This window comes from Lepidochelys olivacea (genome assembly GCF_965140295.1).
Source record: "Lepidochelys olivacea isolate rLepOli2 genome assembly, chromosome: 21".
Taxonomy (NCBI): domain Eukaryota; kingdom Metazoa; phylum Chordata; order Testudines; family Cheloniidae; genus Lepidochelys; species Lepidochelys olivacea.
In genome coordinates this window covers 11,065,222-11,093,053 of record NC_140431.1, presented here as the reverse complement: position 1 = coordinate 11,093,053, position 27,832 = coordinate 11,065,222, and the positions used below count along the sequence as shown (strand labels likewise).

The window sequence follows — 27,832 nt, the reverse complement described above, 5'->3', positions numbered from 1 at the left end:
GTTAAAACATTTAGGCCCAGACCCTGTCTGCCTTGCACATGCTGTCCTTGCATCACCTACATGGCAAATCCAGCGCAGCTCTGCTCTAGATAATGGTGATCATCTCAAATTGCACTGGCAGGCAAGCTGTCCATAATTACAACCATCCTGTGTTCAAACCACACGAGTCCTGGCCTCCGGGCTGGCTCTGAAAACCCCCACTGTGCTCAGAACCAAGCTCCTTTTCAGTGGCCCTAATTCCGTCCCTGGAGTGAGATCCCTCTCTTCGGTCTTACTGCTCAATCTCTCCTTTAATAGCAAGTACCAGGCCTGCCTGGCCAGCCCCTGCCCTCTGAGACCTGCTCTGCACACGCAGCACTTCTGAGCTGTTTGTTGGTGGGAAAAGCAGCCACAGCCCTTTGCCTCTCATCCAAACGGTGGCTTGTCTTGCTTTTTATTGCTTCAATTTACTACCAGCCATAGTTTATGCAACCTGCAGCCACACCACCTTGGGTTCTGATCCTGGCAGCTCTCACCAGCTAAGCTGGGTTAATACAGAGTTGGGAGACCTCCAACAATAATCCCAGGGCTGCCGAGAGGGCCTGTTGCTGACTCTCTCTTCCAGGTCAGTACTGATGCAATGCCCAAGGATGGTGCATCTTCAGGACATGTGCCGTCATTAAATATGCCCGAGGATTTCATGTGAGAGCAGGAGGATTTTTGTTCCTGCGTGCTGGCCCAGCTCCAGGTTAGGAGAGCTGCAGCTGGCAATTTCACCTGGGAGTAGGATTCTTCTCCACTCGCTCCCCTAAAGCATCATGTTGAGCTGTTAGACAGCTCCTGCCTTCCATCCCGGCTTCTCGCCTGCGCGTCCAGGGGGTAAGCAGCAATTCCCCTGCATCTGGCCTGTAAAATGCTTGGCACTATAGAGAATGTAAGTTACTATAGCCACAGTACTGTGGAGAAGTTATTAACAGAAGACTCTGGCAGCCCTTCTGTGCAGAGCCATGGTAGAAGTCAGGACAGGTAACTGGCATCCCCTTTGGCAACAGGTGCCTCCTGGGAGCCACACTGCACATTCCCACTAGAAGAGCAAGTGTGAGCTGCCCTGCTTCACCTCCCGATCCGCCACCTGTGTCCCATCAATGCCTTGGTCTCACAGCAGGGACCCCGTTTTTGAACAGCATCCTCTCACATCTCTGCGCAGGAGTCTCCCACACAGAGATTCTCCCAGAGACTCTCTCTGACCAAGTCTCTCCCAGTTGAGCCCCACTTTCTGCTCCACTTGCACCCCTCCTTTATGCCGTGCTGTAACCAGGCCCCTTGTCCACCGCTGTGCAAGACACGCTCATGGGGAACGCAGGCAAGGGACCTTCACGCCAGCACTGAGCCATCCATCCTCCAGCTCACAGCCATGCCCCTCCCCTGGCATCCTGCGTGCCACGCTGAAATGCAGCAGGCCCAGCTCTGCCCTTGCGTACACCAGCAGGGCCCCATGCAGGCTGTCAATTTACTGACCATTATCCCTTCTTTGAAGCTCACACCTCATCACCCTTCTCCCTCCCCTAAGCACGTTCCCCTCTCGGCAAAGGACCCTCCACCCTAGAACTCACTCGCTGCATAAGATGCATTTATTGTGTCTCGGTTCTGGTTTTCCTAAATCTGCAGGCACACCCCGGCCACAGCCTCAGCTTCAAGGCTTCCCTTGCTACCACCCTCTAGGTGCCAAGGAAATAGCAGCTTTTAAAAAGAGACGATCAAACCTCATGCTGCAGGGACACCGATTGATCACCCATAGAAGGTCAGGACGGTCTCTTCCCGCTCCTCCCCACTGTCTGCATTGTCCAACTGACCAGGTGCATTATGGGCTTTTCCTCTCTGTTCACTGAATCGCCTGGAATTGCCCATACTTGGAGGCAGGAGAGCGGACTGAACGGCCAGTTCTGTTCCTGTACTGCACAGACCGCCTTCCCAGGTTTCTTAATCATTCCTTCCGCACCTCCGTCGCCAGAGCGGGATTAGGGTTCTGAGGAGCACAGCTTTGCCAGGAAAGCAGGATTCCTTCTGGATCAGCCACAGAAACCTCACACCTGCCTGTTCCTGCACTTCCCACTTGCCTTCTACTTCCTGCCAACCGAGTAATCCCCCCGCTTTTAGCCAATGTTTCCTGCTCCTTAAACCATTTATCTATAGACACGCAACTCCGGCTGATAATAAAGGTAAATCCAATTGCTGAAAGAGGCAGATGGGGGAGGGCAGCTTTAATGATGATTTAACTCAGACCTCAAGCGTTGTGCTCAAGCTGTGAGTTGTTGCTGGGTATTTTTCACCCCTTTGAAAGAAGCTCAGCAAGTGTAGAGATGGCAAGAAAACCAGAGACCAACATAAGTCAAGGGGCAGGGGGCCCAATCTGAGGGCTGATTTGTTTGGGGCAGAAGGCAGGGGCTTGCATTACTCCTCTGCATTACTAATTACAGATGCAGGAGGTGAGGGCATTGATTGGTTGCAGCTGTTTGTGTGGGTGTGCGAGGCAGAAAGCCCGAGAAGCAGTCATGAGCATGGCCCTGAGAGGGAGCAGATACAGAACTTCTTGGGGCACAGGACTGGCCGGTGAGGCAGGCTTGAGAATTGCGAGCAAGCAAACGGCTCGCTGTTGCTGGTCTGTGCTGCATTCAGGGAACCAGGACTTAGCGTGCCTTCTCAGTAAAGCAATAGGATTACACCAAACAAATACCAGATTCAGATGATCCATTTCTCTTCCTACAACCTGCCAAGGGCCTTGAATATTGGCTAAGCGCTCGGGCCAAGGGACAACAGAACTGTAACTCGTCATCTCACAGGTTATCACACTGTGGTTCAGTCCAGCTGAGAGAGACAGGAGTCCCAGAATTTGGCCTTTCCTGATCTTCCCCTCTGCTGGTGGCTGGGATTGACTGCAGTGACCTCCCCAGCTGCCTTCCATGCTGGACACCAATGCTGCAGCAGGAGGCTGCAGTCTCCCCAAATGAGTCAACAGCACCACCCACCCACGCCCCGCCAACAATATACCCAGAGGCTCCTGTGCAGTGGCCCGCGGAGCTGTCACCCAGTGGTCAATGATTTGAGGCACCTCCATGTATGGGCTGTCCCACATTAAGCACACTGCGGATCTTGCTTTCAGAAACCCTGAGCGTCCACAGCTCTAACTGAAGCTAACGGGCGTGGCAGGCGCTTAGCACCTCCGCTAAAAATAAAAAAATAAATCAGGCCACAGGCATCTCAAACTGGCCTCTTTGAATCAGTGCTGGCTCAGCCCACCACATGGTACTCCCGCAAACAGCTTCCTATGCTGGACCCAGCCCGGCCATGGGGAGTCCAGCTGTCAAGTGAGGAGGGAGCAAGTCCAGCAGAAAGAAGAGCAGCAGAAACAGTGAGGATAGGTGAACCCAAGCAAGAGGAGGGTGGAGAGCAGCATACTGGAGCAGAAGGGAGAGAATGAGAAGCAGAGAAGGAAGAGAGAGGAAGAGACGGAAAAGACAACGGAGGGAAGGGAACGAGTCCAGTGGAAAGGTTCCTGTAGGGCTGGAGAACTCTGGGCAGGTTCACTCCACCCTCCTTCCCACGTCGTCCCTCTACGTGCGCTACATTGAGGACATCTTCATCATATGGACCCACGGGAAGAAGGCCCTTGAAGAATTCTACCTGGAATTCAACAATTTCTACCCCACCATCAAGCTCGGCCTGGACCAGTCCACACAAGAGATCCACTTCCTGGACACTACAGTGCAAATAAGTGATGGTCACATTAACACCACCCTATACCGGAAACCTACTGACTGCTATTCTTACCTACATACCTCCAGCTTCCATCTAGGACACATCACATGATCCATTGTCCACAGCCAAGCCTTAAGATACAACCACATTTGCTCCAATCCCTCAGACAGAGGCAAAACACCCACAAGATCTTTATCAAGCACTCTTAAAACTAAAATACCCACCTGGGGAAGTGAGGAAACAGATTGACCGAGTGAGACGGGTACCCAGAAGTCACCTACTACAGGACAAGCCCAACAAGGAAAATAACAGAACACCACTGGCCATCATGTAGAGCTCCCAGCTAAAACCTCTTCAGCACATCATCAACAATCTATAACCTATCCTGGAAAACAATCCTTCACTCTCACAGACCTTGGGAGGCAGGCCAGTCCTCGCTTACAGACAGCCCCCCAACCTGAAGCAAATACTCACCAGCAACCACACACTACACAACAGAACCACTAACCCAGGAACCTATCCTTGCAACAAAGCCCGATGCCAACTCTGTCCACATATCTACTCTAGCGACACCATTGTAGGACCCAACCACATCAGCCACACCAGCAGAGGCTCATTCACCTGCACGTCTACGAATGTGATATGTGCCAGCAATGCCCCTCTGCCATGTAAACTGGCCAAACCAGACAGTCTCTATGTAAAAGAATAAATGGACACAAATCAGGAATGGTAACATATAAAAGCCAGTAGGAGAACACTTTATCTCCCTGGACATTCAATAACAGATTTAAAAGTAGCCAGCCTTAACAAAAAAACTTCAAAACCAGACTCCAAAGAGAACTGCAGAGCTACAATTCATTTGCAAACTTAACCCCATTAATTTGGGCTTGAATAGGGACTGGGAGTGGCTGGCTCACTACAAAAGCCATTTTCCCTCTTTTGGTATTGACACCACCTCATCAATTATTGGGAGTGGACTACATCCACCCCGACTGAACTGACCTTGTTATCATTGGTTCTCCACTTGTAAGGGGACTCCCTTCTCTTCACGTGCCAGTATATTTCTGCTTGTATCTGTGATTTTCACTCCTTGCATCTGAAGAAGTGGCTTTTTACCCACAAAAGCTTATGTCCAAATAAATCTGTTAGCCTTTAAGGTGCTACTGGACTCCTCGTTGTTTTTGTGGATACAGACTAATACGGGTACCCCTCTGATACTCAGCAGTGATGTGTATCGCCAGGGCGTGCAGCCCCCCAACCAGTCAATCTCCGCAATAGCTCTTGCAGCAAAAGGAGGGTCTTCGGTCTGCAGGAACTTGGCCAGGCTCAGACACTTTCAACAGGAGGCTGGCACTGTGGCCAGATCCAGCGCACAGCCGCTAAACTTCCTCCCCACATAGGTGGCCTCTGCCCGGAAGGGGCTCTCTGGGTTGAAGAAGGGAAACGCCTAGTATGGTAAATAGCATCTCAACCTCCATGCTGGTTACAAGGGGAATCACAAGAGCGAGAGCATGAGCCTCTAGAGCTTGAGTTAAAGGGCCAGTCCTGCAGCTGGGCGCCGTAAAGCACTAATTTCTTCTCTGGACTGGGCACAGAAGGGGACGCCTAACATTGAATGGCGGGTTACAATAGCACATTCCCAGCCTTAAATAATCCTCATCGCTCCCCTGAGAAGTACACCTGCATCATCCCCCTTTTAAACGGGTGCAGCGGGGAAGGGACTCACCCACGTTCACACCGTGAGCCGCAGTGGAAGAGATAGAAAAGCAACTCCCGACTCCTAATGCTCAGCTCTCACCGCATCAGAGCCAGGATCAGAACTCAGGAGGTCCCGGCTCAACCCACTAAACCACATGGCTCTTTCGGAATCTGGCACCAGGTGGGTGAAATTCACATGGCAACTCAAAGGATAAAAGCTGCTACGTGGGCTTCTGCAGCCAGGGAAGCAGAGAGACAAAGAGCAAACCAAAACGGATGCTTGCCAAGCAGAAAAAACAAAACCCACTGAAACAAACCCCCCCTATGCTCCAGCATACCTAAGAGGTTACTTCGAACAATAGGGAATTAGAACCGACAATGAGACAGCAGGATCAATACAAGTACTGGCAAGCAAAGACGAGTCCTGTGGATTGGCATGCAGTTTTTTGGTACCTTTTCCTTTAATAAAACATCCTGGATATGGATTAACGTCCTCCGTTTGGTATTATTGTTTCAGGTGCCTTATTAAGGGGCCTGCAAGGGCTTTGATTCATGGATCAAAGAGCTGATCTAGTTTCGTTGGCAAGTGACTCCAGACCCTCCACCAAAAACTTTCCCAACAGCCAGCATCCAAACGCAGCAGCCCATGCACCCACCAAGACTGCTGCTGGGAACAACTGCCCCACGGGTGTAAACCGAACTGGCCATGCTCAATGTCTGCTATGACGCATCATGACAGGTGTCTTACTCTATTAAGTGTCTAGAATGCTTGGCTGCAACAGCTGTTCCACCCACTGACCTGGTACGACAACCGTTCCCCTACCCTTTTCACCAGTGGTGGAAGAATGCAAGCCATAAAGGAGGCAGATGCCTTGGTATGATGCCAGATACCATGGTGATGGGCATGGGATAAATCCCCAGATAAAGTAAATTAGATACACAGGTGCTGGAAGTAGGGGTGCTGCCATACCCCCTGGCTTGAAGTAGTAACAACAACCCAAGGACATGGTTTCTGCCTTCAGCACGCCCACTGTTAACATTGTTCCAGCACCATTGATTAGACAGAGGGCACAACCAGTAAGTCCTGTGATTAAGGATAGCTGACGGTGCTTTAACCCTGTGATGCCGAGAGGTGGGTTTCCCCAACCTGGCAGGCTAATGCAAAATGTACAAGCAGTGGATAGGAGCTGCTCAAAACATGACTTTTGCCACAATGTGGGTAAAAAACTCTCTGCCAGGGCTAGGACACACACAGCTTGATGGGAAGACCAAGACTCGCCAATATCCGACCTCTACCATTACAAGCGATGGATGCTCACCCGGCCCCAATAGCCGATTCCTGCTGTGGGCCTCAGAAGGTGGAGACTGGACCCCATAGTCCCGGCTGATGTGCAAAGGGGTCAGTCCCAGCCCTGCGCTAGGGATTGGTTCAACTTTTTGCACATGAGCGAGAGTCATCGTGGCTAAGACCCTGTCTACATCGTTGGAATCAGGGCCAATTCCCAATCAATGGCCAGCCACCGAGGTAGCTCCATAGGGGGCAAAGGGTGGCTTTGCCCATCGACAGCAGGGCTTTGCGCTGGTGCAGCTATGCTGGAAGTTGTACTCCCAAGCATAGACAAGGCCTATAGATCATGGCCCCTCTCTAGCCTGAGACACCGCCAGCATCCAAGCGATTGCCCATCCTCCTTGCCCACTGCAGTCCGTAAAGGAGATGCTGGAGGTAGGGAAAGGCGCTCTGTGACTGGGCTGAGAGTGAGAGCCGTTAAAGACCAACCTTCTGGGCGCTGGATACAGGTGTGCTGGTTGTCACTCAGGAAGAAGCCGTCCCGGCAGTGGCATTCATAGCTCCCCATCATGTTGACACAGGTCTGCTGGCAGCCGCCGTTCCCCTCCGAGCATTCATCCAGATCTGCCAGGGCAAGCGAGAGAGGGAATGAGTGCGACGTTCACCACCACCACGCATTCACCCTCCGTCTAAGCACGAGTACACCAGAGTACCACAGTGTGCTAGGGAGTCCCACAGGCGCTTGCAGCGGGACCTGACAGTGCTTTAGACAAATGGCTGAAAGCCATCTCAGTATTATTAATGGAGAAACTGAGGCACATAGTGGTTACATGGGGGGCAGCATTTCTCAGTGGCTAGGGCACTGGGCTGGGAAACAGGACATCTGGGTTCTGTTCCTGCCTCTGCCACTGACACACTGTGGAGACTTGAATATGTCACTTCCTCTCTCTGTTCCTTGACTGACCCCTCTATACAAATGGGGGTGGGGTACTTACCCTCTTGTGTAAAACACTGTGGAACAGGCACTATGTATATTAATAGTAGGGTTAATTAAGCTTTACAACTCCTCTAGCAGGTATAATCCCTACTCTATACATGGGTAAACTGAGGCACGGAGCGAGGACGTGATTTATCCAAGGTCACACAGGAAGTCTGTGGCAGACGTGGAAGAACCACCAGGAGTCCTGACTTTCAGGTCCCTGTTCTAGCTGCACGACAATACACTGGCTCCGAAACTCAATTCCCTTCCTCTGTGAATATGTAAGTGGCCAGGTTTTTGTCTGCTAGATCCCTGGGAAGCCTCTTCCTGTACCTGACATGCCTGCTGGGTGCTCAACACTTCTGAAGAGCCATGCCACTTATTCACAGCCACTGCCTGAATATGCACCCTGGAGCCTCACTTTAGGTATTGGGTTTGAACATCTGGACCGAAACGCTGCCCAGCCAACTTCTCTGGCCCTTTAACAGGCCTGAAAATGCCAGACGTTTGTTACTTGGAGCAGAGAAACCTCAGCTTAGTGCTTGCTCGGAGAATTAATTCTGAAGAGACTCAAATCCCCAGCAGCCTCATCTGGCTGCTGCCCTCTTGCCTATTTTGGTTTAATAAAATGAAGCCCAAAGGCTGTTTGCTCATGGAGCGTGACTGGCTTAGCATCAGCCTGGCTGGAAGAGGAGCTCCAGCCTCCCTTGCTCCATACCCTGGTCAAGAGCCGAACTGCTTTCCTAACTGCCCTCTGGAGAACAGAGTCTCCTAGTGCCCCCAGCACAAGTACAGCATGAGCAGAGATTGTGGAAGTTTTACACACACACACACACACACAAACACACACTCCCCTGCAACGACTAACAGAGGTCTGGTGAGCGCCCCCTATGATGCTGAGCTTGTGAACTGGACATCTGACCACCATGACCTCGACTGAGATCCCACCCCGCACTCCAACTCATTGCAAACCATGGGTGAGGTTGTTCAAGCTGAACCAGGGCAGTTAGCCCCACGGTTCCCACTGACACCCCGTGACAGTGTTCAGCATCTCAGCCTGTCCTCACGACAGCCCACAAGTTTGTCAGACCGCCACGATCCCAGCGAATTATTACCCAGACAGCAATGGCAGCCACTGGGGATGGGACATGAACCCAGCTGCCTCTGATACGGGCACAAGTACACAAACACATTGGGCAGGTGAAGAACTGCGCTTCTGAATGAGCCACACAGATGTTCTTCAGGCCACATGGCCTGACGGTGAGGACCAAAGATCTAGCCTGGGGTTAAAAATGAAGGCTGGCTGGATAGAAGACTGCAAGCCATGCCTTGGAGATGCACTCACTCATCCACTTCCTAGCGACAAGAATCACAGTCCTTTAGGGGAAAGATGGCAATGGGACCAACTCCAGATAGAGAGGATTCCCATCATCATTTGTCTGCGCTGCGACAGTACCTATAAACACCAGTCAAAGACGAGGGCCCCATTGTGGTGGGCTCCGTACAGAAGAGTCACAAAGAGGACAATTCCTATCCCAGAGAATTCACTGTCTACCTTATGTGCTTATCTGGTTTCCCTTACCTTAATATCTGAGTGCTTTCACAATCTTAGATATACTTCTCCTCCCACGCCCTGTGAGGTAAGGCAGGGCTGTTATGCTCATTGTACTGATGGGGAACCCAGGCACCGAGGGATACAGGGACTCGCCCGAGGTCACCCCAATCTAGGTGTCAGAAAGGATGCGACAGGTCGACAAAACAGACTAGTGGGGTGAGCAGAAGAAGGTAGCAAAATGAACCAGGCTTAGCAGAAAGAGAGAAGTCTCAGTTGGCCCCTTGCCTACCCAAAATCAACACGCCGTTGCTTTGTCAGAGGGGAATCCTGGGATGTCTGAGAGTTCACCACGTCATTCTGAACCTAACAGACTAGTAGGTCTGCCTATGGATGAGTGATTCCAGCATCTCCCGGCTCCTACAAATACGTAGTTCTGGGGACAGAATTCTCAGCTTGTTTTCTCTCTCAGGCACCAGGCCAGCTTATGGCAGGGGCTTGCACTGGGTGCCGGACTGGTCTGCAGTGAGATCACAGAGTTGAAGATCCCCTTTTACCACCTTGGCCTGAAACGCTTAGATCTGTGGAATGATGCGGCTTCTCCATCCAGGGATTTTTCCTGCCCTGGACCCTATTCTAGAAAGCCGTGAAGAGCGGAGGAGAAATACGACCAGACCTCTCCCCTCCAAACATGCAGGGAAAGCAGCAGGATGAGAGGCGAGAGGCCCGGTGCCAAAGAAAACCTCCTGTGAACTCAAGCGTTTCAAACCCAGCAGCTAAGAGGAGAGCTGAGCCCCTCGGACATCAGCAGTGGGGCTGTGGAGCGGACTCCGGAAAAGCTGGACTAGCAGGTTGATGACAGCGTGTGGAGTGAAGGAATTCCAGATCAGGTCTGAAAACCTGAGCAAATGTCTGAGACGCTAATTAAAATACACACACGGATGCACAAAGTCCACACATGGCCTCTTACAGACAGACACATGTGTGCACACATGTACCCTCTCACGCCAAGTCAAATATATGCACACCTACAGAGACAGCTGGACACACACACAGATATTTGAGGACACACACACTCTTACACAGAGACACACATAGGCACACACTCATGCTGAGACGCAGGGCAGGTGAGCAGGGCGACTGGTCAGCCTGAGTGACAACTGCCAGGGGGCGCGTCACAGCGCTGTGCTGCTCCCCCACACCCCTTTCCTCCCCTAATTGGCTGGCAGCCACTCTGGGCTGTGGCGGTTGCGAAAATGTTTTACGCTCCAGCTGGCAGAACACCGAGAGCTGGCCCTGCTGAGAGCCACCAGGTACACAGCCACACCGTGTGACGTCCCACCCTTACCTGCACATGCAAGGCTCTCACGCTCAAACAGCACCCTTTGTGCAATCCTTGCTGGCAGGCGCCAGGCACAATCACTTGCTTCTCCGAATGGAACCCAGGGGGAAAACCCCCATGGGAGGGTCATGAATGGCTAAGAGAAGCAGGAGGGCAAGGCTGCCCCCTGGAAGGGCTTCCTACAGAGTAGCATCCCATGTCATTCTCAGGACTCGCTATCTCCTGAAAACAGCACGCAGTCCAAAGCTACGGCCAGTGCTAGTAACTTTCCTCCCCATCTTCAGGGGTTTGCTCTTCATTTGGCCTATCACTACAGGGTGGTGTCTCTCGCTGAAAGGGCACAGGTGCACTGATTTTGAGAAAGAGATGAGAAGAGAGAATACACAAATGCTTGGCTTTCATCCAAGGATCCCAAACAACTTCTCTGCTCATCCTTCCAGCACCCCATGAAGGAGATGCAGGAGGCCCTTCACCCACCACTGCAGTGCAGCCACCTCTGGGTTGGAATCCAACAGCTTCTGACCAGAGTGAATTGAAACTACAGGGGAAATTTAACTCAGCAGAACATAAACCCCCAAGTTGGGATTTACCCAGGATATGGTGGCTAGCATCTCTACCTTTAGAAAAAGGGCCAGGAGATCTGCCCTGAACACAGGGACCTGTACCTCAGTTGTACACTTAACCCAAAAGGCAGCAACCCCATTTCTTTGCTGAGCAAAGAGAACCAATTACAATTCTCCAGGCACACCTGCACTCTCCTGAGTCCCTGTTCCAACCTAGGCCAGCTGTCCCTGAGGGACTATGCACCAGCTGAGCATCACCCACTCCTGGCATGCTCCCCCCAGTCTCCCACCCCAGACCTGGGCGTGGAGTTACACAGGCCAGGGCCAGGGAGGAGCTCCCCTATACCAGGGGAATTCTCAGATGGGCTGATACAGCTGCCTTCTGGCCCCTTCACACCACTCAGATTCAACTCAGAGTCCAGACCAGCGCCTCCCGCCGCTAGGATGATGGCTCAGCTCTGACACCCACGGTCTGGGACAACACTCCCACCCAGGTGTTCCAGGGACATCACCCAGCCATGCACTTCCCCAGCTTAACCTTGCTTAGCTTAGCAAACGTAACCCAGATTACAGCTCAAGGTGGCTCAACCTGGGGACTGAGCAAGAATAAAAACCAGAGAGAAAAATAAAAGACCACATCACCTCAGAAAAGGCATTTGGATTTGTACCCCCACATCAGAATTTTCCTCATGGAAATTTTCTTTGCCCTCACTGTTCCACAGACCAAGCTAGCTCCAGCCAGTTTTTCGGCAGTAGCCAGCTTGGAAAGCCGGCAGCAAGACAGAAAAGGGACCCCCCGTTCCGTGGCAGGAGGTTTGTCTCCTTAGCTTGAGTTTTTGTCCCAGCTAAGCCATGTTCCATACAGGCCAATAACTCCCTTCAAATCCCTCACTTATAACAGGAGCTTAGCGTCCTGCGACTTCTTCTTCAAACTCAGCACAGGAACGACAAGGCACCGGCTCAAACCCAAGGGCTGAAATGAGGCTCTGCAGCCCCTAATGCCTGGTTTATTAAATGCAAGGGCGACAGCCAGAAGCCAAAAGGCCGCTGTGGCGAGACGAGGGCTTGAATTCCTATCCTGGTTCAAAAGGTCACTCGGGATCTTGGGGTGGGGAGCGGGGGTTGCATGGCAGAATTTCTTTTAATAACGTCTAAGTTGCAGACAATCCTCTACAAGTCCTAGAAGAAAAGGAGTACTTGTGGCACCTTAGAGACTAACCAATTTATTTGAGCATGAGCTTTCGTGAGCTACAGCTCACTTCATTGGATGGAAGGAGCAACCCCGGGCTCTGCCTGCTACTCAGATCCCACCCTCGTTGTCACACACGCCCTCCCCACAGCACTGAAGATGTCGTGCTGAAGCCAAGGGCCTTGTGCCCCATTCTGCAGGTGTGATCCATGCATGGTCCAGCGTACAGGGCATGGGGCTGGGAGTCAGGACACCTGGGTTCTATTTCCAGTTCTGCCACTGACTCACTGCAACGCCCTAAGCAAGTCACTGGGCCTCTCTGTGCCTTAGGTTAGGTCTTCACTGCCAAAAAAGGCACAGGAGTTTTCACCTGGATGCAGCTAGACAAGGTAAACCCCAGGTGTGGGGTATAGGTTTGATCTTAACTAGCCAGCTTTAGGTAATAACTATCTGCGCCTTGTCTCCACTAGGATTTTACACCAGGAAAACTCTCTAGATGGAAAGAACACCACTTTTTATTTTTTCCAGTGAAGACACAGCCTCAGTTTACTTGCCTGTGAAATGGGGATAATGGAGACCTACCCTCCTTTAAGCGCCACGGATAAAGGGCCAGACCGTCAGCTGGTGTAAATTGGCATAGCTACAGCACCTGCACCCGCTGATAACCTAGCCCAAAAGACGCCTTTAGACGTGCAACCTAGAGTTATTTTCCAGCAGTTGCATTCCTAAAGCTAATGACAGCTGGTTGCCTGGAACTGCCCACTCGTCTAAGAGAGGAATAATCAGATAGGTCAGGAGTCTCAAGATAGGAATCCTGCATAGACAAGTCACTTAATTACTCTGGTTTACCCACACCCTCTCTGTGAAATGTGGCCTTCCTCCTGGGAGGACAGCTAACATCTGTAAATCAAGAGCAGTGAGTATTGCCAATCACTGGTCTAACCCTGACCTTGGCTGCCATTTCACAGGAGGTGGAGACTGGCTGGAAGCAGGTTCTCCATGCCACCAAGAAGGCCGCTGTTGCTTTAGAGCGAAGAGCCACCAGAGATGGTGCCCAAGAAAACTTTGGGGGGAGCTTGTTTGATACAAGGGGAACAAGAATTTGTCCTGGCTGGCGGGGGTCTCCCAACCAAGGAAAAACGGTGCGAAATGTAAGAAGCAGGGAAGTTGATCAGAGTGACAAACCCCTGTGAGTGGGAAGGGAACGTCACTGGGCAAGCAAAGAGCAATGGTCCCTGGGTGAGCCGCAGGGACAAGGCAGAGAGATCCATGCGAGGAGGAAGTGGGCTTTTTCTGTCTGATAAACTCCTCCCCGTCCCCGGGGCTACACTGCTTCCCACAACTCTGGTCCAAAAAACCAAACATTCAGTGCTCATGAGAGAGGATGGGTGAGGCTCGCGTAGGGGGCACACTTACAGCATTGGTCGCTGCCCCATAGACCCCAAGCAGCACGAGAAGGCAGGATCTCAGCTTCCCACCTCATCTTGTCCCCATTACCTAGCACCCAGCTCCTGGGCTGAGGCACCTGACTGGGAGGAATCAAGATAAAGCTGGACACTCACAGGGGTGGGGAAGAACAGTGAAATAATCCCCCTTCCCCATGCTTTGATTGTTGTTGGCCAAGGTCTACTAAAGCCAGCTACCCTTCAGCACCGGTGGCTCCCAGTTCCTGCAGACAGCCTCTTCTCACCCATCCTGTTGAATTCCGGCCCTCCCACTGGAGCCAGGACCTTTGTAAACACATGACGTCCACTGCTTTCTTTCCTTGGGCTCTTCATCTCCTGGGAAAGGAAGGCAGGGCCACCCCTCCCGCCTCTGGTTCCAGCTGTGTAAATCTCGGGCTCGCTATTAACGGGGAGGACGGCACGATCCCGGTGATGAGGCTTAATGCGAAACGTATGTGTGCATAAACCCCCAGCGATGAGCTCACTACCGACCCCGCTGCAGGCGCTAACGAGAGTGAAATCAGCACGGGGCCACTTCCACCTCTTCCGCGGAGATCTGATGCGAGAGGGACTGTAAATTGCTCCATCTCCTTGGCTTCTCTACCCCCCTCCCCCCGGGTGCTAATAGCCACTGTGCTATTCTCCCCCACCCGCCGCGACCACAGAGGGTGCCAACGGAGGAAGGGGTGCTGATGCTACAGGAGGGTAGCTGGCCTGCTAGTTCCGTTGAGGCAGTGCTAATCACAATAGGGGACAGGATGTGCGACCTCTTTGTAGGCAGATGCAGGGTTTGTCTTGGCCTGGGGATTATTTACCCACCCTGGTTGCTGGTTAACATCCCTGCTGTATTTGCTATTAACTCATCTATTTTGGCAGGTGCAGGGCTGACCTTCAAGCACAAGCCAAGGGAACGGGCAGCTGGGGCTCCTGCATCCGAGGAAGGCTGGTCCCTTCTCGGGTAGCAGGGGAAGAGCAGAATGTCCCTGCCAGATGCACACCCACATGCCAGCAGGGCCATTGGGGGAGGCAGCTCATGTTGGTTTCCCCCACAGACACAGATGCACTCCTGGCAGCTGGGGTCTGCAGCTCTCAAAACCCAGGGCTGTGCAGGTGTGTGTGCATGCTGACGTGGGGAACTTCTGCTCCTTTGCCGCCCTCCTGACTCCTCATGCTACTCTCCTGCAACTCAGCACTCGCTACACAGCAACCAAGCTTCCTCAGCCTCCGAAGCAGGATTCAGGAGGCTATTCCCAGACAGAGACCATCTCACATGGTGACCCGGTGTGATGGGCTCCCCTCTCCCCCCGAGGCTGAGCTGGCTGGCTGGCTGATCTCCTGGAGTCTACCCCCAACTCTGCCACTGGCTGCTTGTGTGACCATGCACATCACTGTGACCCCCCCGCCCCCTGTGCCCCGGTTTCTCCACCTGTAAAGGCAACCAGCCTTGCAGAGGGGGTGGTTGAGGACGAACCCAGCTAGCGCTTGCCTGGCATGCAGCCACATGAGGATGAAGGAGGCTATGAGCATTATTTGTAGCTGCATAGCCTGGTGCAGGGCGACATCTGCCCTGCTCTCCACCCACCCCAGAGAGCCCCTATGGCAGGCAGCCTCTGCTTGCGTGATGGCTCGCGCTCTGTCCCTGCGTCTCAGACCCCTTTGTGCTGGACCCCATGGCCCCTCCGAGGATTCCAGGGCTGGGGCAGGGCAGCGGGGAAGCACAGATCTTCTCTCCTGGCATGAGGAGATCCGCACTCCTGGGGTGCCGCCACAGAATGAGGAACAGCCTTAGGACACCACTGTCACCTACGTGGGGAATAACCACCCCAGGCCAAGCAGGGACTGATCACTAGATGCTGCCATTTCGGAGCCCCCAGGGAGCTCCGTGCTCACAGATACCACCACAGGGATGAGATCCGGGGCTGGCTACCCCTCCTGTCAGCAATTTTCCCGAATAACATGTCTGAAATACGTAACTGGGAGATTACGATCTTTCAGCACGAGGTCCAGGGCAGGGGCGGTGGGCGGGAGTCAGCATTTCACTGATGATATGTCAGTGTTTAAAGAACTCTGATGAGTCTCTGAAGGTTCCCAGCTGTTGCGGCCGTTCTTACTGCTGCATCCAGACACAACAAAAACTGGTTAAAAAAAAAAAAAAAAAAAAAGATGCTCTGCCCCCAACATACATTTTTGTGTTGGTTTCTAACACACTGGATTCTAGGCCGCAGAGCTGAGGATAGACCACAGTTGAGAAATCAGGGATGCTGCTAGAATGCGGCGGGGCAGGGCTGAGCAAGGGATCAGGGCCCGGCGATGGGGGACGATGGGAAGGCATGACCGAGCTGGGTAACTGAATGCAATACTGACAGGCCAGGTTGAGCCGGGGAGAGGGCACAGCGGGAAGATGGGAAAGCAAAAGAAGCTCCTAGAATGTTCCAGGACAGATCTGAGCAGAGAAGATGGGGGAAACTGGGCAGCAGATCACAGGGGAGCTCGTGTAATGCTGCCTGACAAGGCTGAATGGGTGAGCAAGGGAGGCGTAAGGCTGGGAAGGGAAGGGGGCATGGCAGGATGCGGCTGGAGAGAGGGGATAGCAGCTCATCACACCCTCCCGCATCCATTCTGTTGGCTCCTGCTTCTCCATTTTCTAGTTCTTTCCAAATTCTGACGCCGCTTAAAACGTCTCTCTCTGTCGCTCCAGGATTTGCTCCCCGTATGAGCGGCTCAGCGAGACTCCCCGGCAGCTGGGAGTCCCAGTTCTTGGCTGGTGGTGTCCATGGACCTGCCAGGACTTGCTGACGACAAGCAAGATTTCTAGGAATGCTGTTTCCCAGTTCAGTGGGGAAAACTTGTGATACTTGTACTGCTCGCCTGCTGGAGCTGGCCGTGAAGACTGTCTGCACGGAGCCCTTCGTACAACTACATGACAGATTGCACGGCATGTTGGCGGTACCAAGGGGACCCTGAGCCTTGGAAGGGGGATCTTAGGATAGCACCGGAATAGCGAACTGGTAGTTCGGTTCTGAATTCGCCACGGGCTGGGGACGGGCCACACAGTTGCTATCGTACTGAAGGAGTCTCCTCCCTTGTTTCATTCCACGAGACCTTGTGCAGGGCCTTGCCGGCGTCACACCAGCTGGGAAGCTTGTGCAGTGGAATGGGACTCTGGACATTTCCAAAGCCAGTTTTCTGGGCTCAAAAGATTCTTCAGAAGGCGCAAAATGAGACGTCAAGGGATTGTCCGGACCCAATCCTGGGGGCTCTGTTTCATCTCAGTTGGATTCCATCCATACTGCAGAAAAGTGACACTTTCTCTTTTTTGCCGTGTTGTGGCCGTGTTGGCTGCAGGGTATTAGTGAGGCGAGGTGGGTGAGGTGATATCTTTTACTGGACCAACTGCTTTTGAGTTTACACCAAGCTCTTGAGCGAGAGTCATCTACCCTGCTGGTGCACAAAGACCCACTGAGGATCCCAGCTCTGCAGGAGGAAGGAACCTTGGCTCGGCTAGGAAGAGCCGAGAGACCCAGCTTCCTCCAAGATACCCATTCCTGACATCGACTGAGGACACCAGGCTTCCCCCATCCCTGTGCAAGTCCCCATTGTCCTGATCATTTGCAAAGCACTGGTCCAGACACCTGGGAGCTCCAGATGAAAACAGAGGGTCTGGGAAGGTCTCAGATGGTCATTACCCAGCTTGGTACCCTCCCGATTATGCTTCTTGGGAGGCAAAAACTACAGCAGGGACACAGACACGCTGCAGGTTCTCCGCCAGCCAGGATTTACACCACGGACCATGGAGTACATTGTTCCACTGACCCCCAGTGTGGGGGGTTGCCCACTTGGGCTCAGTACAGATTGTAGACTCAGAGGGGCAGGAGCTGTCCAGGTTCACTTACTGGGATTCACACTCATCCCTTTAGACTACAATGTGTGTGTGGGGCGGGGGGGCGGAAACGGGACTCATGTATCCTGCAGGTATTCAGCTTCCCCACTTATCAGGCCTATGGGGCCGGCATATCCCCTGGCAATCATTGGCCTGATGGGATGATTGCAGGAAGGAAACTCAGCTTCTTTGGTCAGTATAACCACCGCCATGTCCAACCGCTGCTCCTGCCACCAGGGGGAGACACAGAGCTCTGCCTCCTTGAAGGCACATCATCCTCAATCCAAGGAGAAGAATCACCATGTATTGTTATTTCTCCATAACTACTGCAGTATTTCCAGGTTGGGCCCCTTTGTGCTACTGGCTGCACATGATAAATGGCAGGTCCACGCACAAAATAGCTGTAGCTGTCTCATCAATAATACGCGCGCAGAGGCTCTGAGCCAGACATCAACTCTTGCTTCATCCTTCCACAGCCCAGAGTCAAAGCTTGTTTCCCATCAGGATAAAGGGGACAGAGAATGGAGATCTGCAAGGGTCTGTTTAAACACAGATGTAGGACAACAACAACAAATCCTTCCCATGATAAATCCTCTAGTGAAGAAGCCCAGCAGTGTCTGCCTGACCTTAGAGAAAGGGCGGGGGGCCCTTTAACTCGGATAGCTGGACTGGCCACTTAGAGCAGCTTGCATTCCTCTCTGGGACACAGCAGCAATAAACACTGCAGTAAAATCTCACAGCTGGAGGATTTGTGCAATGCCATACTGCGTGTCTGGCGGTGCAGGAGGGAACATGGATCACCCTGCAGCTCCGAGCCACTCCTCCTTGCACCCGTGTGAGGCAGGACATTGAGGGGGGAGGTGGTACATTGCAATGGCTCGGAGACTGGTTGCTCCACCAGAGACTTCTCAGCCACAGGAACTGATTTGCTGTGCCCAGCCTCACAATGTAACAGAGAACTGTGAGCCTGCTGCTTGAGGGGCTGACCACCCTCCTACCTCACTGATGTCAATGGGAGCAGGAGGTTCTCAGCAACTCATAGGAAGCACTCAACATGTCCCAGGTTCAAGCCCAGAATCAGGATTCAGGGTTAACACCCCAATGAGATGAAAGGAACAAGCCATCCCTCTTGCAGGCTTTTTCAGGCTGCCTGCCGACTCAGGAAAACACCCACCTATCAACTACACTGGGGTCACATTTTCTCTGCAACTGTGAAAGCTCGAAACACCCTGTTTTGAAATGTAACCCCTATTAACACAGCCCAGCTTTATGTGCATCCCACAGTGGTTAGACTACCTATAAGGGTTTTATAAGACTGCTACTGCCTTCAAGCCATTAGAGCTGGTCCTTCAGCTCAGGCTCATACTTTTAGATCCAGAAGCTGTGGGGTCAATCCCTGCTGAGGACTCAGCCAGTGGCGCGTGGGGGTACTTGGTCCTGCCTCAGGACCGGGGGGTGGAGGGGTGGACTAGACGAATTCTCAAGGGCCCTTCCAGCCCTGTATTTCTATGATTAATCCTATGATTAAGGTGCGCACTGAGATCCGGAGCACAGTTCTGCAGCCAGGGCAGATTCCCTGGCTTCAGACTCGTGGGAAACACCTGGCCCCATCCCCGCCCGCACCGAGCAGCTTGCCAAATCCTTACCCAGGCAGTTGTGGCCATCATGCGCCAGGCGGAAGCCGTCATAGCAGGTGCAGCGGTAATTCCCCGGGATGTTGACACAGTCGTGGACGCAGCCAGCATTATCGTCTCGCTCGCACTCATCGACGTCTGCCGAGAGGAGAGAGAACCCCAGAGAGCAGTGAGAGACCTGAATCCCCTCCCCAGGCCCATTGCTGTACCTCAGATCAGCTACATGCTTCCTAAGCGGGATGGGGGTTCACTGAGACTTGCTAACTCATTACACATGTGATGCTCTTGGTCACCACACTGGCTGTGGTCAGGGCGACATGCACGTCCCCTAACATCACACATCCCAGTGTGGGCTAGTGCCACCCACTTGCATTTTGGTGCTGCTTGCCCCAGTTACTCCGGAGCTTCCCTATCACATGACAGCAACAGTACGGCAGGAAAGATGGGCATGCCATCTCCACTGAGACCAGCCAAAAGCAGCTCCACAGGAGCAAAGCACCATAACCACAGGCCTGTTATCAGCCTCTGCCAAAAGTCAGCAGGCACGGGATGCAAAACAGGGATCACGCATTCAAATGTCAGATACGGTCGCAGTCCTAAGGAAGCCTTCGGCTCACGACCCGAACAAGCCATGCAAAGACAGCGTGACATTTGTGGTGGGCTCCAAGGGAAAAATCCACCCCCATTCTGCACCAAATCAGGATAGCTGGGCTTGACACAGGGGGTGTTTGCAGAGGAGTAGCCGATCCTGCAGCAGCCCCTGCTGCTAACGCACCGGGGAGCAGCTGGTGAATGCGTGCATGGGGAAAGAGGATGCTCCCATGGAGCTCCGCACGGGATGCAAACATCCTGCATGGGGAGCTCTCTTCCCCCCACCTCCTTAGCAGGACTCTCGCTGTGGGACAGTAGGGCCCATGGGACAGAGGGCAGGATGGGTCACTGAGCAAGCTAGTCTAGTAAAGAACCGGATACGTTTAAAGTAACGCTGTGCAGATAAAATTGCTGACCTCTTTGCCAACTTACAGTCGTATCTTCCATGGAGTTGCACTGTACATAAAACAACTCCGGATATACCCACGTACAATTGAAAAACCACAAGTCATTACTTGAATCATCACCGAAACCACCTTGGATTATTAAATCCAGTTTAACCTTCCACTGTTGGTGCAGTTTGTGTTTTCTGCTTCTCTCTCAGCTGTGACAGCAAGTCTAGCCTGGCCCCTGTTTAAAGCCTGTTTTTCATTCTCTTGGTTTGTGCTTCTGTACAAAGGCTGGAACAACAGGAACGGCCACGCTGGATCAGATCCAAGGTCCATTCAGCCCAGTATCCCATCTCTGACCGTGGCCACAACCAACTCATCCAAAGAAAGTTGTAAGAACCTCACAGATCTCATTCTGGTCTTTAAGAGTTAGAAGTCAGCATAAGCCCTGAAGCATGAGGCTTAATATCCCTTCCAAATTTTTGTCGTCATTAATTACAGTAAGTCTGGATATGCTTGGTATCCGTGTAAATATCCAATCCCTTCCTGGCTCTTGTTAAATTCTCGCCCTCAGTCTGAAGCTGCTGTGTGTGGGGCGGTGGCAATATAGGGGGTCATTTGCATTTTTAAAAATTGGTTCTCATTTTCTTTTCTTTTGTTGAACTTCACAGCAATGTTTCGCTTCCTATTAAGCTGTATAGGAATGCCTTCCTCCTCTCACAACAAAACCAGATTTTGGACCTCAGCTGACTGGCTGTCGTCTCTTTAATCTCTTTGTTTGTTTCTCCACCATTCACCATGTCAGTGGAAGCTGAGATACTCCAGAGATGGGTGAGAGTTGGTTCTGGTGCTTAAAGGAATGGGTGTCGTGCTCAGGAGGAAAGCGTTATGGAAGGCAATGTAATCAGAGTGCAGGAAACCAACCTTGTACAATGGTTCCCCACTATCAGTCTTGTTTCCAGCCATGGACTGCACTGGGGCTAATATCTCTGCAGATGGTGGCTGCTTTGCACCACAAATGCAATTACAACAGCTAAAAGAGCGGTGTGATTGGGTGGGAACCCTCAACTTTTTAGAAGAGATGGTTTTGTGGCTAAAACACTGGACTCAGACTCCAGAGATCTGGGTTCAGTGCCTGGTTCTGCCAGAGACTCCCCATGTGTGAGCTTGGGCAACTCACTTCATCTTTTTGTTCCTCCATTGCCCAACTGAAAAATGGGAATAATAATAGTTCCATTCTTCTACATTTAGATCATAAGTTGCTGGGGGCAAGGACTGTCTCTTGTGATGTATAGGTACAGCCCCTAGCACTATGGGGCCCAAGGAGCCACTGTAATGCTCAGACATAACACTTTACACAGCATCTTGTATTGAGCTACGTTTGGCTATTGACCACGTATCTACCCTACAGACCCCTCTGGAGGTCCCAGAACTTAGGCTAGGAATGACTGCAGAAAGTTCCTCAAGATCTTTACATTAGCTTTCCACAAGGTGTCCCTGGCTGGGGCATAGAAGATGGATGGTGCCAACAACCTAGAGAGATGAAAAAGGTGGGAAGGGAAGGTACAGAGATCAAACTTGAATCTCTTCTGTGTAATCAGTTATAGAGTTCTGAGGCAGGAATTGCTCAGAGCAGAGAATATCTACCTCTAGCTTTTCCCCCGCTGCCAATCATCACAGTATCTTAGCATCTGCGCCATGTAGAATCAACAGCAATAGTGAAATCTCTAGCGGACTTCATGGAGTCTCTGGCACAAGAAGTAGTCCTAACTGGATTTCCTGAAATTGCTGAAGATGATTATTAATGCACTCTTTTCCACAGTGAGGTATCTCTGAGCTTAGATTGTATGCAGACAAACACCTGTCAGGGATGGTCTAGACAATACTTAGTCCTGCTATGAGTGCAAGGGACTTCACTAGATGACCTCTCGAGGTCCCTGCCAGTCCCATGATTCTATGAATCCATCAGCTACTTGTGTCCAGTCTATTCCGATCCCAGGGTGTGATTTCAAATCATGCAAAAAGCTAGGACTATTAAAATTCCAGCGCAACCATTTTACTGTTGCTCTTCATTTCAGTGAAATCATTTTGGAATGGACCTTACACAGGGGTCACAGAAGTGAGGGTACTGGACTGAGCAGGGCTGGACAGAGCACCAAATGGGCAGTCAATTTCGCTCCTGTGTTCTAGTCCTTTTCATGCTTTCAGGGTCTCATGCCCTAGCACAAGGCTGCAGGGTTTGGGTTGCAAACACAGCAGGAAAAGGCTGATTAGTTTAAAACAAAATCCAGTGGATCCTACTTGAATTTAAATAGATACAATCGCGGGAATCTGTCTTTTCCTAAAAGTGTGGTGGTGGTGCGGGGGAGGGAGGTTGGCCATCCCGGCTTTGGTTTTAACAAATTCTCGATTCAGAGCCAAATTCCACCCTTCAATTAAAAATAAGACCCAGCTTCCTCCTGGCCCAGAAGCTGCCCCTGTGCAGGCAAAAACGGGACCTTTAATTCCCCCATTGCACAGCTGGTAGTAACAGGGCAGCTGTAGTAGTGTAGACAGGACTGTTTTTAGCACGGTCATCCAATCCTACAGTAGAGCTTCACTGCAGCTTCTCATTTGGGTCAGAGTAGTCAAGGCCACAGTGGTATAAACAGAGCCACTTTGGATTCAATGTCACCCCTCCACAGCAGCAGCCACAGCATTAACGTGCCACGGATTTACCAAAATAGCAGGCGAACTCCGGATTTGGGCAGGAAAGGACCATAAAGGTGCACAACTGACTGCAGCAGTAGCAGAAAGCGCTCTGGCTTTAAAGAGCCACCTATCGACCTTCACTCCAGCCAGCACAGCACTCACAAAACTTCCACCTGTTGACTCTTTAAGAACACAGTCACAGCATGGGTTGGTTTTTCACCCAGCTGGACCAACCCATGCTCCTTACCTTTGCAATGTTTCCCGTCTCCGGAGTATCCGGACTTGCAGATGCACTTGTAGGATTTGGGGGTGTTCTGGCAGAGGGCGTCAATGTGGCAGTTGTCGGTCCCCTCAACGCATTCGTCGACATCTGTGGGAGGAGGAAGGGAGGAAGCGACATCATAAATCTCTGCACTGCCTGGAGATGCGCTGAAAACACCCCGACTGTCAATACTGCGCCTGGCTGCTGCTGCTCTGCGGGTGGAAGATCAGCGTGAGAGACTGAAATTTGCGGTGTAGCCACAGAGCAAGTGCAGCACGGGCAGCAGCAGGGCAGACTCGCCACGTGCACTGACCATGCCCAATCAAAGGGCCTCAGCTAGGGCCAAGCCATCAGTCTCCAGGCCTCCTCCAGCCCTTGGCCTCTGCTGAGGCTGCCAAGGACAGGCCTCACGCAGCCGGCGCTCACATCAATGGAAAGACTCCCGGTGACTTCACCAGGAGCCGGATCAGGATCAGTACAAACAAGTTCAACCATGAGCGTTTGGGCTTGGTGCGGGAATCCCCACACAGTCAGAGAGCGCCGCTCCCTTCTTGGCTCTTGTAAAATTCCCCGGCCAGCCTTCTCCCCGGCACAGCCAGAGAGCACCAAGCCCCCACAATGACTAGTGACTAAACTCCCCATGTCTGCAGAAGCGGGTTCTCAGCCCCGCAGGAGACATTCCACTCTGCCTAGGTCTCCATCCGGCCCCCCTTTCAGCAATGGAGTTTATCCTCAGACCTTCCGCGTGAGGCCGGGCAGGGCTATGATCCCCACTGCACAGATGAGGCACGGAGCGACTCAGTGACTGGCCCAAGGTCGGACTGTGGCTGAACCAAGAACGGAACCTAGGTCTCCTGTATCCCAGTCTGTGACTTAACCCGTGGCCCATCCTCCTGACTCCTTGTTCCAGAGTGGAGAGCCAGGGGGAGAGGATGTCAAACAAATCTTCCTCCTCCTCTCTCAACCCAGGTCTCCTCTCCCCCATCTTCTGCCCCCCCAGCCTCCCCCCTTTCTACCTCCTTCTCCCACCAACCTGGTCCCCATTCCCAGCTCCCCCTGCTTAACCTCACTCTCTTCTTCCCTCCCTTTCTCTCCATCCATCCGCTTCACACGGCCTTCCTCTCCCCATGTCCCCCATTTTTCGCTCACTGTCTAGTAGGTGCCCACCAGCCCTGCTGCAATTCAGAAGCAGCAGCAGCTCCGCCAGCAGGCGATTTAGCGATGGCAGGGGAGAAACACCAAGTAGGAGATGGAGGGAAAGGCCTGGCTTCCATACCACCCCGCACACCCCGGCTCCAGGAGGACGCAGTCTGCTGGCTGCAAAGGTTTAACACAGCAGGAGGCAGAGTTATTGGAGGTTTTAATGACAGTGGCCATTTATACACAGACAGCCCCGGACTGCAGTTTATGAGTAATAGGCTATTCACCTGGTTCCCTTCTGGCTTTTCACTATGTGGTCCCTATGTCTACACTGCAATTAAACACCTGTGGCTGGCCCATGTCAGTGGCTGCGGGGCTGTAAACCTGCAGTGTAGACGTTCGGGCTCGGGCTGGCGCCCAGGCTCGGGACGCTGCGAGGGTGTTTTACGACAGTGTAGACGTAAGTGAATAACCGAGTCTTCACGCGCCGCAGCATGTAGGACTAGCATGTCTAGCATGTCTCATTCGTTCAGCTAGAGGGCTGCCATTTCCACTACCGAGGGGGTGATTAGCTTGACGGGTTGACTTTTCAGCCCCAGCCAGCTGGTTGACAGGTATAGGCCCCACCCCCAAAACTGCAAGCAGGCTGATGAGCTGTTGTGGGGTCTTGTTCTGCTTTTGCTTCCTCCCCAGGCTGGCTTGCACCCCCGGTTCGCACAAGAGCAAAGGGCACAGAAGCTGTGCTGGTGAACAGAATAATGGGTTGTGATGACGATACAATCCCTAAAAGAAGAGCGAGTCAATAGCTGCATCTCTTTCTCCACTGCCGGGTATTGTACAGATGGCTTCGCATGAGCTCGAGGAATGGTGGGCTGACTGGGCTGAGGCATGGGACTGAGGCTCAGGAGAGCTCTGTTCGATTCCTGGCTCTGCTACAGACTCCCTTTGTGGCCATGCGCAAGTCACTTGACCCCTCTGTGCCTCATCTGTACCATGGGGATCATAGGAAGGGTGTTGCCTGGGTAGGTCCATTTATACTTGTGAGGCTCAGACACTACAGCTGCCTAAGACATAGGAAAGGGAGCTAATAAAATAGATCTTGACCCACAGCAGGACGGTTCCCTGCAATACACAGGCTCTCAGCCTGGGGGTCGTGACTATTTGGTCCTTCCCAAGCGGCTAATCTCAGTGGAAGGAGATTGAAAGCCACAGATCCCGCAGTCTCGCTTGGAAAGCCGAATGGCAGGGAAGCGGCATGCAGTCTTCTCTTGGGAGACTATTCCGCTGGCCTAGTAGATCTTTGCTCTCAGGAGATCTAAAGGGCTGCTGGGCAGACTTCCAAGTGGGGGAAGCCACCACTCGAAGCGTGAACGTGACCAATGGAAGTTATCCCAAGGAGGGAGTCCCACACTGAGCAGGAGAAAACCCCAGTTACTCTCTCACTCTGCCTCTTATTCTCACACTTGCAGGGAGATCACAGGAGCTGTTATTGGGAGGTTTCCATTTGCAAGGCAGAGTGGGCACATGCATGTATACTGTATAAATATTTACACAATACGTTCAGATTTGTTGTTATCTGACATTAATCATGGCCGGGAGCCACCACTGCAACCCCCGGGTCATTAATCACCTATTAGAACCTCACCCAACAGATTGGAGACAACAGAAGATTTACAGCACGGGGTGGGGAAATCGGATCCAACTTTCTGTCGTCAGAAGAGGCACATGGCACATCCAGACAGGGTGGAAAAGAGCACGAAACAACATTTTGATGTCACCACTGTGAGTATCAAAAGTTACAGCGATCTGAGCCCTGTCCGTACCGGTGCTGTATCAACGGGAGATGCTCTCTCGCGGAGGCGGAGTAATCACACCGACAGGAGAGCACTCTCCCGTCAGCACAGAGGAGAGAAATCGGATTCTTTGTGCCAAAGCTTTCCCGGCTAGTAGCAACCCCTGTCAGACCCGAGCGGTTACCTCATAACTCAGCAACATGGAGACAGCCACATTCTGAGGCATGACTCATCTGAGCACATTTGGCCCGGCTGATAGCTTGCACTGGCTGGGCACAAGGAAGGCGCCGGTCCCCTCTGTTAAAGCTGTCGGTTGTGAGACTTCCCCGGCTGCAGACCTACCCTCTGCTCCCCGTTGTCCGTCCCTGTCCCCCGCAACTGCTGCCACACGCACTTCACCAATCTGCTGCAATAAAGAGCCTGTGTGTGATGAAAACTGCCCAGCTTCCTCAGGGACGCTTTCTGGTCACCTCCCTTCCTTTCTGAAGCTGGGATCAAGGCTGTCCCCAGCCCCAACTCCCTGCATCCTTCCTCTCATTGCCTTTTCACCCTGGTCCCTGCCCTGCTGCCCATCCCTATTGCTTACACTTCTGGAAAGGGGAGCCCTTGCTAGTCCAACCCTTCCCCCTTCCTGGGATTCCCAACCCCTTGTTCCTATGAAACGGTGTATTTCCAGCAGGCTCAGCCAAGAGGGCAGCCACCGTCGCAGACCCTCAAACAACAGGTGAGGATGAAAGGGCTTCTACCGAGCCAAGGACAATGCTGTAGCTTAGAACTCACATGGACTCCACTGCAGGGAACTCTTAGGACACAGGGGTCTTAGATACACATGGAAGGGAAGGAAATGAGTGTCAGATTCTGTTTTCAGTGATACTGGTGTAACTCCAGGGTAATGCCACTGATTTCAATGTAATTACTCCTGATTTACACAAACGTAGCTGAGTTCGGGATCTGGCCCAAAGTTCCTTTCAGTTCTACCGGAGCAAGGGGGAAGGTCATTTCCTCCCAAGCAGGGCCATGCATTTCATTGTGGAAATATATGCCCCCCCTCCTCACCTCACCCTGCCCCCAAGGGCGCACGCACCCAACAATACGCAGGCACCACTTTTAAAATTAAAAACGCCTGCAAATAAAAACAAGATGGAAAAACCTGCAAAAGCCCACAGAAGTGTAAAGTTCATCCCTCCCGGAGTCCTATTTCCCGGCTCTCGGGAACAGAGCTGAGATTTCCACACAGGATCACACAGAGAACTCCACGACCACATTTCCTAAAGGAGACTAAGGGCTCAGAGCGCTCGCCACTGAACGGGAATGGCTCCAACCCCTCAGGTATACAGGGCCAGGAACCCGTGGCTCAGGCTGTGGTGAAGGGATCCCAAGTTAAAGGCTAATGGTCGCTGCAGGACACGCAGAGTCCCCCTAACCTTTTCCTTCCGCTTCAACACTCTTGCTGCTGCCCACACCAATCCGCAGACCTGACATGCGGCCCCTGGGGAGACACGGGACGCCGGAGTCTTATGCAAAGGCCAGAGATGCCCCTTAATACAGACAAGGGTGTCTTGTGCCCCAGCAAACCGCCCCTGGCACGGGTTGCAAACACTCTCTCAGCCGGTACCACAGAGTTGGGGACCTGCGTGGTGCCGGCTACAAGGGAGAAGGGG

General features: G+C 52.5%; 1 protein-coding gene across 2 annotated transcripts in view; it reads right to left on the bottom strand.

The window, feature by feature from the left end:
* The window catches only part of SCUBE3 (signal peptide, CUB domain and EGF like domain containing 3), a 97,479-nt gene that overhangs the window by 55,915 nt on the left and 13,732 nt on the right, over nt 1-27,832 (bottom strand). For both annotated transcript variants that reach the window (XM_084611198.1, XM_084611197.1), the window contains exons 2-4: nt 23,224-23,346; nt 19,318-19,443; nt 7,211-7,345 (exon numbers count right to left, since the gene is read on the bottom strand). In XM_084611198.1, the coding sequence (XP_084467324.1) occupies nt 7,211-7,345; nt 19,318-19,443; nt 23,224-23,346 (384 nt within the window). The remainder of the gene's footprint in view (nt 1-7,210; nt 7,346-19,317; nt 19,444-23,223; nt 23,347-27,832) is intronic.